We start from the raw sequence: 13,953 nt of genomic DNA, 5'->3' as shown, positions 1-13,953 counted from the left end.
CAAGGTTTTCACAATCACATGGCCACACCATATAAACTATATAGTTATACACTTGTCTTCAAGAATCAAGGCTACTGGGTGGCAGTTCAACAGTTTCAGGTATTTCCTTCTAGCTGTTCTAATACACTAGAAAGCAAAAAGGGAAATCTATGTAATGCATAAGAATAACCTCCAGAATGACCTCTTGACTCCACTTGAAATCTCTCAGGTAGTGAAACTTTACTTTGTTTCATTTCTCTTCCCTCTTTTGGTCAAGAAGGCTTTCTCAATCCCATGATGCTGAGTCCAGATTCAACACTGGAAGTCATGTCCCACATTGCCAGGGAGATTTACACCCCTGGGAGGGCAGCAAGTCCACCTGCTAAGTTAGCTTAGAGAGAGAGGCCACATCTGAGCAACAAAAGAGGTTCTCTGGTGGTGACTCTTAGGCACAATTATAAGTAGGCTTAGCCTTTCCTTTGCAGTAATAAGTTTCATAAGGGCAAGCCCCAAGATCGAGGCCTCGACCTTCTAAATTGATACTCCCTGCTGTTTGTGCAGTTGTTTTTAAATCAGTAGGAAAAGAAACATGTGACAAGCAAAAAATGCATTTATGCTCTTATTTTTATCTGTGTATTTGCCTTTACCTATGTGATCTTTGTTTCTACACTTGAATTTGTGTTACTGACTAGTATTTAATTTCAGCTTTGATATGTCTAGGTGTGGATCTCTTTGCGTTTATCATACTTAGAGTGTGTTAGTTTTCTTAAGTGTGCATATTCATATTTGTTATCAAATTTGAGAAATATTCAGCCATTATTTCTTTAAATATTCTCTCTATCTCATTTTCTCTGTGCTCTCCTTCTAAAACTATCATTATGTGTATTGGTACACTTGATGGTGTCCCTTAGATTTCTTAGACCCCTTTCATTTTACTCTTTTTTTTCTTTTTGCTCTTCAGACAGGATAATCTCAACTGAACTATCTTCAAGTTAACTGATTCTTTTTTCTGCTATTTCAAAATGTTGGTGAGCTTTTATAGTGAATTTCATTTCAGTTATTTTACTTTTGAATTCAAGAATATTATTTAGTTCTTTTTAAATAGCATTTCTATCCCTTTATTTTATATTTTCTGTTTGGTAAGACCTCATTCTCACACTTTCCTTTAATTCTTTAGACACGGATTCCTTTTAGTTTTATTTATATAGCTGATTTAGATTCTTTTGTCTTCTATGGCCTTAGATACAGCTTCTATTGACTGCTCTGTGTGGGGGTTTGGGGGAGGTATACTTTTCTGTTTCTTCGTATGTCTCATTTTTAAATACTGGATAATTTAAATGATTTAATGTGGCAACTCTGAAAGGCAAATATCCCCCTCCCCTTTTTGGTTTGTTGTTGTGTCTTGTTGTTCTTACTGTTTGATGACTTCCCTAGACCAATTCTGTAAGTTCTGTATTCTTTGTCATGTGCAGTCACTGAAATATTTGCTGTTACTCCATGGGCAGGTAATAATTGGACAGAAATTTCCTTAAATATCTTGAATCAATTGGCTCTGATTCTGAGGTATTCTGTTTCTGTTTGGTTTCTGTTCTGGTTTGCTAATGCTGCCGGAATGTAAAACACCAGAAATGGATTGGCTTTTATAAAGGGTGTTTATTTGGTTACACAGTTACAGTCATAAGGCCATAAAGTGTCCAAGGTAAGTCATCAACAATTGGGTACCTTCACTGGAGGATGGCCAATGGTGTCCGGAAAACCTTTGTTAGCTGGGAAGGCACATGGCTGGCATCTGCTCCAAAGTTCTGGTTTCAAAATGGTGTTCTCCCAGGATGTTCCTCTCTAGGCTGCAGTTCCTCAAAAATGTCACTCTCAGTAGCTCTTGGGGTGTTTGTCCTCTCTCAGCTCCTCTGATCAAGAGTCTGCTTTCAACAGCTGTCTTCAAACTGTCTCTCATCTGCAGCTACTCCCTCAACTTCTGAGCATTCTTCAAAATGTCCCTCTTGGCTGTAGCAAGCTTGCTCCTTCTGTCTGAGCTTATATAGTGCTCCAGTAATTTAATTCAGACCCACCCTGAATGTGTGGGGCAACATCTCCATGGAAATTATCCAACCAAAGTCATCACCCACAGTTGGGTGAGGTGCATCTCCATGGAAACACTCCAAGAATCACAATTTAATCAAAACTGATATGTCTGCCCACACAAGATTACATCAAAGATAATGGCATTTTGGGGGACATAATACATTCAAACCAGCACAATGTCAGACATTTAACTCTCTTTCATGCTGTTTACAGCTGTAACTCTGCCTTTACTTTGTGCTTGTACAGAGCCTCAAGGTCAGCCAGAGATAAGAGATTAGGGATTCTCAGGACCTTTCTGTGCACACACACACACAGCTTGCACATGGCATATCTTTGTAGGTTCCCAGGTATATGTGGACCATTTCAAAACCCCATATGGACCTATTCCTTTATTTTTCTTTTTAAGTTTGGTTAGCTTCTTGTCTTTCCCAACTAATATCTCTGTCTCAGGGATCTGTGATGTTAAACAATTACAGCTGATTCTTTTCAGTATCACACAGAGTAAGTTTTAAATCTTGCTCAAACAAAAAAAGTCCTGAGAATGTAACTTTTCAGGAAACTGCAGGATGTGTAAAATAATGACAACTCTCTAAGGAAGGGTACTTTGGGGAATCTGTTCTGCCTCCTCCAGTGCCTTTTCAGATAGTAGTTATCACAGCTAGCATAGGTGAACAGCTATTTTTTTTCATGACTACTGTAAAGAGGAGTCTGGAGAGGGGAAGTTAAAATCCCATGAAGCTCACTGTTCTCACTGATCATTAACCTTTTCTGTGTGTGTGTGGATTGCTGCAAGACATTGTTTAATTTTCAGAGTTCTTATAAAGTTGATTTTGAAAATTTTTGGCAGTTCATTCATTGCCTTTATGGAAGAACAGACTTTCTGAAGTCTTTACTCTGCTGTTGCAGACGTGCTTCTTGGATTTGATTATGACAAAGAGTTTGAGATTGTTTTCTTTTTTCTCCCTAAATTACTATCCATTTTTCCCCACAGATTAGAAATTGAATGATTATTTTATTCTAATTATTAATTGTTTCTGTATTTAAAAAAATCCTTTTCTACTGATATGGTTATGAATTTTACCACTAGACAACAAATTTTATCTAGGTAAATATATAATTAAAGGATATAAGAATTAATTTAATGGATAATTATAAGAACAAAGCATGTAATAAAGAGCTGTGATTTTTTATTTTAGCTCCAAATAAAAAATTGTGTTACAGCTTTACTAATCTGAAACCAAATTAAAACAAGTATGTGGAAATTGAATTTTTAAAATATGTAAACTCATATAATTAGAATAAATACTAAACAGGTATATCTATGAATGAGAATTCACTTTCTAAGCAAAAATTATCATTCAGGAAATTGTAATTGTAGTGCCTCTAATTTTATAGGCCTAATGGGGATCTTTTGATAATTTTAAAGCAATATTTTTGCTGATTGTGTTTGCTCTGATTTTACCTTATTATAAAGTGAATTGTTATAATCCATTTTAACATTTATTGCATTTATTTATTTTTTCTGGTAGGACTTTGGAGATGACGGGTCCTTGTACATCACTAAGGTTACCACAACTCACATGGGCAATTACACCTGCTATGCAGCTGGCTATGAACAAGTCTATCAGACTCACATATTCCAAGTGAATGGTAAGAAATGTGATGTTGATAAAATTGCTTTATGCTTCATAGATGTTCAAAGAACATCAGAGTTGACTAGGAAGGCTAGGCGTCAAGTTTTTTTATTTTTGGTAGGGTTTTGAATTTTTAGTTTTGGGACTTACTAATGTAAAAGCTTTTTCAATTAAAAAATGTGTCTGAATAAATAAATACTATAAATTAGTACTACTTTTCTCACCATGGAACAATACAGATTAACTCATTTTAATTGGAAAATTAATCGAGAGCCAAGAGAAAGCAGGAAAGAGTTTTGTTGATAAAGCAGCATACTCTTTTTGTTTTAAAATGAGTGGAAGAACTGAGATTTGTTAAAAGCATAATGGTGGTTTATAATATGGTGTTAATGGCTAAGAGATAAAGAAGTGGTCAGATTTGAAATATATTTGGAAAGTTGACATGACAGTACCACTTATAAATAGCATGTGAGTTTGAAAGAAAGAGAGGACAAAATGAACATAAGGAATTTGTAGCAAACAGTTGGGTGTATGGTGGTGCCATTACTGAGATGTAAAAAGAACAAGTTTAGAGACTAGGTAAGATTGAAATGTTGTTTTCTTCATGCTCTTTTCCATATAATTATACAGATGGAAAGCTAAGTATGCAAATAAATACATAAGTCTGGTGATCAGAGGAGAGCGTATTTGGATGATTATCAATGTGCTTTTAAAGACATAAATTTGAGCTTGATGAGATCACCTTAGTGATGGATATAGATGAATATAAAGTTACAGGACTGTGCTTTGGAGGTTAATAACAAAAAGAGGATAAAAGGAGACTGAGAATGAATACCCTGTGATGGGGACTGTGAACCCTGGATATCAATTAAGAAAATGCTGCAAGATCTGAAAGATTGGGAGCCCATGAATTTGCTGTGTATGCCACTCAGTAGAAGCAGATCTAGGTGTAGGGTTCTGGTGCAACCTCTGATGGCAACTAGAAATGGATCAAAACTTTGAACCCAGCTTCCAAGGAAACCTGTCAAGAAAGCAGACAAGATGTAAAGGAGTTGATGCATGCTGTTCCCACTGGCCTCAAATGTTTGAAGCTGGACTTTCAGATACAGCTATTGTACCTGCTGATCTACCATCTGGAGAGGATAAGACAAGACTTTGCCAAGGATGCTCCTACTCTAATTGCTGCATCAATGTAGAGGTGGTTGTTGCAAGACCCTCCTCTTTTGCAGTGATTCTTTATTAACCTATTTTGACAGCACTAATGCCCTGCATTTTTTTTTTTTTTTTTTTTGAGAGTTATAGAGAGGAGTTATCCAAATTAGTGTTTGGCTAATTTAAAGTTAAAAAATATTTTTTTTAATAATACAAATTGACAGGAGGTGGGGGGAGTTGGGAGAAGTTTCTGGCAACAAACTGTATCCTCCTTGGAGATTTAAGGCATGTGAAACCATCTGTTACCATTTTTGTGTGTGTGCTTATTTATCTGGCACAATTTCCTCAACCTCATCCTTAGAATTGTTACTTTTTTTCTGTATCTTTTCATATAATCTCAGTGCCTCAAGTGGAATCAATTGTTTCTTATTCTATTGGTTATCCTCACTCCCAGTTCTGATTCTTCTAGAATAAGTACCAAATGTATGAGAGTTCTTTGTAGTTTTAGAGCCATACCTGGTTCATGTTATACCTGCATTAGAATCGCATGACAAAAAATGTCAAAAATGCAGCACTCTGGCCTTCACCAGTACTCTCTGGAACTTGGATTGAAATCGGCATTTTGACAAGCTTACCGGTTATCGTGATGCATGATGAAGTGTGAGAACCATTCTAAATGGCTGCTCTTCAGGAGTGTCCTCTCCTCGTTCATGCCTGATTCAGTTTCTTAGGTAACCCATTCATTTACCACACTGCAGCTAGGAAACCCAGGAAGAAGAATTTGAACTAAACTGCAGGCTTTCACATTTCAAAATGTGCCCATAGCAGTTTAGGGAAATGCACCTTCTACCCATTTCATCCTCAGCTGTGAATGGACTGTGTACTCTCTGATCTCAGAGTTTTTGAAGATGTAATATGGGAATAAAGGAATAATGAGCTCTCAAAAACAGAGCCTTTCTGTATCAAGCTAAACATTATGAATTAATTAAAGACAATTCAGGATTAGCTGTGATACCTTGCAAAGCTCTAATGCTTTCTCTTTTCTGGGAACAAAGATCCCTGCACCAATATCTTATAGGGAGTAAATCAATCTCTTTCTATTACCCCATCCAATATATAAACTGCTTTGAATTCCTTGGAATAAAGCTTTTAATGAAAACATGGGGTTTGAAGGAAAGGAATAGTAGAATCTTCACTGCTGAGAGGCTAAAACAACATGAAGAATGCAATTTGAGCATGAGAGTTCAGTCCTTGGATGTAATAGGTGACCATGACGAGATCAATTTTTGTCAAGTATTGGTGATAAAACTTTGATTGAATTCAGTTCAAGAGAGAATAGAAGGTGAAGGATTAAAGAACACTCATTGATGACTCCTTAAAGGAGAATATTGACTTACTGGTGTAAGAGCAGAAGCTGGAGAATGATGTGTGGTCAAGGGAAGGAATTTTATAAAAATTGCAGGTATAATAATCTTTTAAAAATATTTTAATAAGAAACATGTGGGTTTACAGAGCAATCATGCATGAAACACAGGAGATATATATATATATATATATATATATATATACTCCATCACCACCACCACTTTGCATTGGTACAGAGCATTTATTACAATTGATGCTAGCAATTCTTTGTAATTGTACTTTTTTTTAATAGTACTTACCTTTGCTACAGTTAATGAAAAATTATTAAAAGAGTATTAACTATTGCCCATAGCTTACATTAGGTGTATTTTTTCCCCATATGCATCCTATTATTAACACCTTGTATTGGTGTAATATGTTTGTTATAACTCATGAAATAACATGCTTATACTTGTAATATCAACCATAATCCATCATCTCTGAAAGAGTTCACTGTCTTATATAGTACTATGCTGTGTTAATTTCTATTCCACTAATATATATAACATAAGGTTTCCCCTTTTAACCACATTCACCTATATAATTCCATGCTGTTAATTACATTCACAATAATGTGCTACCATTAGTGCCATTCATTTCCAAAAATTTACAATCAACCTAAATATAAATTCTGTATGAATTAAGCATTTACTCCCCATTCCATTACTCTAATCTATCCCCTGATAACCTATAATCTAGACTATAACTCTATGTGTTTCCTTATTATAATTAGTTCATATCAATGAGATCATAAAACATTTGTTCATTTTGTCTGGCTTACATCACTCAGCATTATGTCCTCAAGTTTCAACCATGTTGTTACATGCATCAGGAATTCATTCTGTTTTATAGTGAATAATATTCCATCATATGTACATAACACATTTTGTTTATCCATTCAACATCTTATGGGCACTTGAGTTGCTTCCATCTTTTGGCAATTGTGAATAAGGCTGCTATGAGTAACTGTGTGCAAATATCTGTTCAAGTCTCTGCTCTCAATTCTTCTGGGTATACACCTAGTAGCAGGATTGCCAGGTCATAAAGTAATTCTATATTTAACTTCCTGAAGAACTGCCAAACTGTCTTACACAGTGACTGCATCATTTTACATTCCCACCTGCAATGAATGTATGTTCTTTTTTCTCCACATCCTTGCTAATACTTGTAATTTTCTGTTTTTTAATAGTAGCCATTCTAGGGGTGTGAAATGATATCTCATTGAGGAAACATTTTGGGTAGAATTGACACCTTAATGATATTTAGTCTTCCAATCCATGAATATTGAATATCCTTCTATTTATTTAGGTCTCCTTTGATTTCTTAGCAATGTTTTATAGTTTTCTCTGTAAAAGTCCTTTGCATCCTTGGTTAAATTTATTCCCAGATATTTAATTCTTTTTGTTGCTATTTTGAATAGATTTTTTTTCTTGATTTCCTCCTCAGACTCCTCATTACTGGTGCATAGAAGCACTTCTGATTTTTGCCTGTCGATCTTGTATTTCTCCACTTTGCTGAACTCATTTGTTAGCACTAATAGCTTTGTTGTAGATTTCTCAGGACCTTCTATATATATATAGGGACATATCATCTGCAAATAGTGAATGTTTTAGTTCTTCATTTGGAATTTGGATGCATTTTATTTCTTTTTCTTGCTTAACTCATCTGGTTAGAACTTCCAGTAAAATGTTGAATATTGGTGGTTATAGAAAGAATCCTTGTCTTGTTCCAGATCTCAAGAGGAAAGCTTTAAGTTTTTCACTATTAAGCATGATAGAAGCTGTGGGTTTTTCATATATGCCCTTTTATCATGCTCAGGACGTTTCCTTCAATTCCTATTTGTCTAAGTGTTTTTATTAAGAAAGAATGCTGGACTTTGTCACATTCCTTTTCTGGGCCAATGGAGATGACCGTGTGGTTTTTACTCTTTGATTTGTGAATGTGGTGTATTACATTGTTTGATTTTCTTATGTTGAACCACCCTTGCATAGTTAGGATAAAACCCACTTGATCACGCTGAAGAATCGTTTCATATGCTGTTGGATTCTATTTGCAAATATTTTGTTGCGTAATTTTGTATCTATTTTCATAAGAGAAATTGGTCTGTAATTTTCTTTTCTTATAGTATCTTTACCTTCAGTATTTGGGTGATGTTGGCCTCACAGAATGAGTTAGGTAGTTTTCCCTCTACTTCAATTTTTAGAAGAGTTTGAACAAGATTGGTATTAATCCTTTTTAGAATACTTGGTAAAATTTACCTGTGAATCCATCTGTTCCTGGACATTTTTTTGTTCAGAGGTTTTTGATGACTCATTGAGTACCTTTACTTGTATTGTCCGTTGAGGCCTTCTATTTCTTCTAGAGTCAGTGTACATTGTTCATATGTTTCTAGGAATATGCTCATTTCATCTAGGCTATCTAATTTGTTGGTATCTTTTATCATCCTTTTTATTTCTGTGGATTCAGTAGTAATGTCCCCTCTGTCATTTCTGATTTTATTTATTTGTATCCTCTCTCTTTTTTTCTTTGTCAGTCTAGCTAAGTGTTTGACAATTTTATGACTCTTTCAAAGAACAAATTTTTGATTTTGTTAATGTTCTCTATTGTTTTTTATTCTCAATTTCATTTATTTCTGCTTTAATTTTTGTTATTTCTTTCTTTCTGCTTGCTTTGGGATTAGTTTGCTCTTCTTTTTCTAGTTCCTCCAGGTGTGCACTTAGGTCTTTGATTTTAGCTCTCTCTTCTTTTTCAATGTTAAGAATATAACTGTTCTTCACAGAACTGCATGTGCTGCATCCACAAGTTTTGATATGTTGCATTCTTGTTTTCATCGATCTTGAGATATTTATTGATTTCCCTCACAATTTCTTCTTTAATCCACTGAATGGTTTTAGAGTATGTTATTTAACTTCCATATATTGGTAAATTTTCTAGTTCTATGCCTGTTATTGATTCCAATTCCATTCTTTAATATTCAGAGAAGATGCTTGGTATAATTTCAATCTTTTAAAATTTATTGAGACTCATTTTTGTGACCCAACATGTGGTCTATCCTAGAAAAAATGATCTAAGTGTACTTGAGAAGAATGTACAGTTATCCTTTCCACATCATGACTTTCCACATCATGACTTTCCCCATACAGTTTTAATGTATCACAGGTCAGCTGAAGAAATTTAATGGGAATTTTTGGAGAGTTTCATGGAAGCAGCAGATGACCCACAAAGGCCAGAAGAGGACATAGAAAATTTTAGAAACTCGGAAATGCATAAAATACATGCATATGAAATCCAAATTTTGCAATAAGTTACTGCAAATACCTATCACAAAAAGAAAAGAAAAATTCAGACGTCCTCTGTGGTAAAAAGGGAGGGCCAAAAAAATTTACATGGATTTTCCAGATTGAGGGGGTGCTATACCCCTAACCCCATGATGTAGAAGGGATAATTCTATAGCCTACTGGTTTGTTGTGTAATGTTCTATATATGTCTGTTAGGTCTGGTTCATTTATCATAGTATTCAAACTGTCTGTTTCCTTAATTGATCTTCTGTCTAGATGTTCTATCTATTGATGAGAGCAGTGTATTGAAGTCTCTGACTATTATTGTATAGGTGTCAACTTCTCTGCTCAGTTTCGACAGTGCATGCATCATGTATTTTAGGGCACCATGATTAAGTACATAAATATTCATGATTGCTATTTCTTCTTGGTACATTGTCTCTTTTATTAATATATGGTGTCTTTCTTTGTCTCTTATAACAGTTTTTGACTGAAAGTCTATTTTGTCCAATATTAGTTTAGCTGCCCTAGCTTTTCCTTGGTTACTGTTTGTGTGGAATATCTTTTTCCATTATTTTAGTTTCAACCTATTTAGTCTTTCAGTGTAAGGTTTATTGAGGATACAGTTCCATTGGGTTTTACGGTTTCCCTTTTAGTTATGCTTACTGATGATTTTCATTCCTTCACACTACTCCAAGCTACTCTCTCTGACTTTTCCTTTCAACCTGCAGAACTCCCTTTAGTAATTCTTGTAGAGCAGTCCTCTTGTTCCTGTACTCTCAGTTTCTGTTTATCTGTGAATATTTTAAACTCTCCTTCATTGTTCCAGGACAGTTTTGCTGCATAGATAATTTTTGGCTGGAAGTTTTTCTCTTTTGGCACCTTAAATATGTTATACCACTGCCTTTTCACCTACATCTTTTCTGATGAAAAACCAGCACCTTGTCTTATTGAGGATTCCTTATATGCAATGCATAGCTTTTCTCTTGCTGCTTTTAGAATTCTCTCTTTATCTTTAGCATTTGACATTCTGATTAATATCTGTCGTGGAGTAGGTCTGTTAGAATTTATTCTATTGGAGTACTTTGTGCTTCCTGGACATGCCCATTTATGTCATTCATAAGAGTTGGGAAAGTTTGGTCCATTATTTCCTCAGTTATTCTTTCTGCCCCTTTTCTCCTTCTGTTCTCCCTTGGGACACACTCGATATATGTTTGTGTGCTTCATGCAGTCTTTCAAATCCCTCAGACACTGCTCTTTTTTTTTTTTTTTTCTTTTTTAGTCTTTTCTCTATCTGTTCCTCTATGATGTTGATTAACCTGTCTTCTAATTAGCTGATTCTTCTGTCTGTTCAAATCTGCTGTTGTATGCCTTTAGTGTATTTTTAATTTCTGCTATTGCTCCTTTCATTCTCATAATTTCTCTTATGTTTCTTTTTTTATTTTCAAATTCTTCTTTATACTCACACATTGTCTTCATAATATACTTTATCTCTTTATGAATATTTTCGTACATCTCCTTGAATTAAATTAGGAGATTTGTTTGAACATCTTTGAACAGTTGGTCCAGCTTCTGAATCACCTCTGAAGTTTTATTTTGTTCCCTTGACTGAGCCATATCTTCCTGTTCCTTAGTATGGCTTGCAAATTTTTTTTTTTTTTTTTTTTGCTGATGTTTTGGCATCTGATTATCTTGATAATTTAATTCTGAAGATCAGGTTTTCCCTCTTGTCTAAGGTTTTATTGTTAATTGACTCTAATTTAAGGCTCTTGTTTGATGCTTGCTTCAATTTATTCTAGACTTTTAGAGTTGCCAGGTTTAACTGGTCAGATTTTTTCAGCTCTTCTTAATGCAATTCTTGCCCTGTATATACAGTACAATTTTAAGACTGAACTTTTGGGTAATTGTTCCACCTCCAGGAAAAATTTTCTTTTCTCTGCTCCTTCTCTGGGAATCCTGGATCTCTTCTGTCTGTTCTTGTGCAGTCTTGTCCCCCCAGCTCCTATGCTTTGTTTAAATTCCCTCCTTCTTTCAGAGCCCCATTGTCATTACACTTTTCAGTTTGGGGATCCATCTGTCTTAGAGTAGTTCAGTTTTATCCCCCACCACACACTTTTTTTTTTTTTCTTTGTGAGGCTTTCCTGTCTCTGGTTTCTTCCCTGTTAGGGTATCCTGCTCCTGAGAACTAGGTAGGGTCAATCCAGAAAGGTGGGTCTCTCCAGAGAAGGCAATTTTGCATTTAGGTGGTCCAGCCCTCAGTAACTGGACTGAATGGTTGCACCACTACTTTGCTCTTTCTCTCCCCCCACCCCCCACACACACTTTGTGGACCCTTTTGTATGCTGCATTCTTCAGCAGCTTGTGTTCTGCCCTGGGTCTCTATGGACTTGAATCCCTGTGCTTGAATATGCATACGGTTTCACCTTGCTGTTGTGGGTAGCTTTATAATCTGTCTCCCAGGTGGGGGGTGGTGGGAGGGATCTGGGCCACTTCCTCTGAACAACTCCCAAGCCATGGTGCACCAGGTGAGGGGGAAGAGTACCAGCAGATCCAGGCCAGGACAGAAGTTTCCTGATATTTTCCATTCTTTTCATTTCAGCATTTGTGGAGCCCTTCTCTAGTCTCTCCAATCCTCCAGAGTTCTAAGCAAGTGGAATTTTTTATTTGCTGAATATTTGGAGATGTTTTTTCAGGGGATGTCTTATATTGCCATGTTGATGATGTTACTCCCTAATAGGGCTTTTTTATGCTGATGTGAATAATCCAGTAGATGAAAAGCAAGACATCTAAGAGAAAAAGGGTATAATTGCAAGAGTTGGATTTTACAGTGAAATGAGGAATGCCAACCACAGAAAGTGAAGAGTTTGTAGGAACTTCAGTGGTTTGAGGAGAGAAGGAGATGTAAAATGATCTTGCAAGGCAGGAGCATGATTGAAATACAAAACTGTAGTTGGTATATTGGGCAGTGCTTTTTGTGCTCTTGAGGTGATATTAAATTTAGAGGGAAGTCAGTAAGATTAGTCAGTGTCTTAGTTTAGTAGTGTGTTTTCTTTCACTCATGGTCAGTTGTGAAGTTGCATTTTTGGGGGAAAAAAAGAGATTTGTGTTTAACCAGAGTTTTGTTTAGCAAATGAGCAAGTAGGAGAGAGACAGGAGTAAGGAAGCTGAGTAAGTTTACAAATGAGTGATTATAATGATGGGTCATAGAAAAAGTGCTAGGTAAGGAGAGAAGTGAGTCCTTAAGGAGTATAATCTATAGTGAAAAATTTACTGCTTCTCAGGTTGGTCAAATATTACTAGACAGGGTACTAGAGGGAAAAAAAGATACAATAGTTTAATTCAAATCATTTTTCAACATTTCTGATAATTTCTATTTATAAGAAATTCTTTTAAGTAAGTCAACCCTATATAAAGGATCTTATTGATTACTAAGGTTTGTTCAGTGTTTAGTCAGTTTAGCTGTTCTCCTAAATCTAAGTTGCCTATCCTATCCTTAGCCAAAAAGGAGAAATAGGTTATTGAATAACACCAATTTGTCCAAATCAATCATCCTTGATCAAAAACTACTTGTTCTACTGCATTTTTACCTGTAAAGGAAGATAATAGGTGCATTTAAAGGATCATTTTAAAACTTTAAGCCTTTGAGAAGAAGCCAAAAATGCAGTGTAGAAAATGTATGCTATTTATTTGAGTAACGGATTACAGAGAACCAGAATAGCAGGGGCTCAGAGAAGATGAGGTTTGTTTTGTTTTGTTTTCCTTTCTTACACACAAAATTGCCCAAATTTGACAATTCAGTGATGACAACACTATAATGTCATTTATATCCTATGGTTCCTGTTCTAGTTTGCTAATGCTGCCAGAATGCAAAACACCAGAGATGGATTGGCTTTTATAAAAGGCAATTTATTTGGTTACACAGTTACAGTCTTAAGGCCTTAAAGTGTTCAAGGTAACACATCAGCAATCAGGTACCTTCACTGGAGGATGGCCAATGGTGTCCAGAAAAACCTCTGTTAGCTGGGAAGGCACATGGCTGGCATCTGCTCCAAAGTTCTGGCTTCAACAGGATGTTCCTCTGTAGGCTGAAGTTCCTCAAAAATGTCACTGTTAGTTGCCCTTGGGGTGTTTGTCCTCTCTTAGCTTCTCCGGAGCAAGAGTCGGCTTTCAACGGCCATCTTCAAACTGTTTCTCAGCTACAGCTACTCTCTCAGCTTCTGTGCATTCTTCAAAGTGTCCCTCTTGGCTGTAGCAAGCTCACTCCTTCTGTCTGATCTTATATAGTGCTCCAGTAATTTAATTCAGACCCACCCTGAATGGGTGGGGCAACACCTCCATGGAAATTAACCAACCAAAGTCATCACCCACAGTTGGGTGGGGTGCATCTCCATGGAAACACTCAAAGAATTACAATGTAATCAATA

The 13,953-nt window shown here is 35.8% G+C and overlaps 1 protein-coding gene across 2 annotated transcripts in view; it reads left to right on the top strand.

Annotated features, from left to right (window-relative positions):
• The window catches only part of FSTL5 (follistatin like 5), an 838,269-nt gene that overhangs the window by 588,046 nt on the left and 236,270 nt on the right, over window positions 1–13,953 (top strand). For both annotated transcript variants that reach the window (XM_037830939.1, XM_037830938.1), the window contains exon 8: window positions 3,591–3,711. In XM_037830939.1, the coding sequence (XP_037686867.1) occupies window positions 3,591–3,711 (121 nt within the window). The remainder of the gene's footprint in view (window positions 1–3,590; window positions 3,712–13,953) is intronic.

The sequence above is a fragment of the Choloepus didactylus genome, chromosome 3 (assembly GCF_015220235.1).
Source record: "Choloepus didactylus isolate mChoDid1 chromosome 3, mChoDid1.pri, whole genome shotgun sequence".
NCBI classification, from domain to species: domain Eukaryota; kingdom Metazoa; phylum Chordata; class Mammalia; order Pilosa; family Megalonychidae; genus Choloepus; species Choloepus didactylus.
This window is presented reverse-complemented; position numbering and strand designations above follow the sequence as displayed.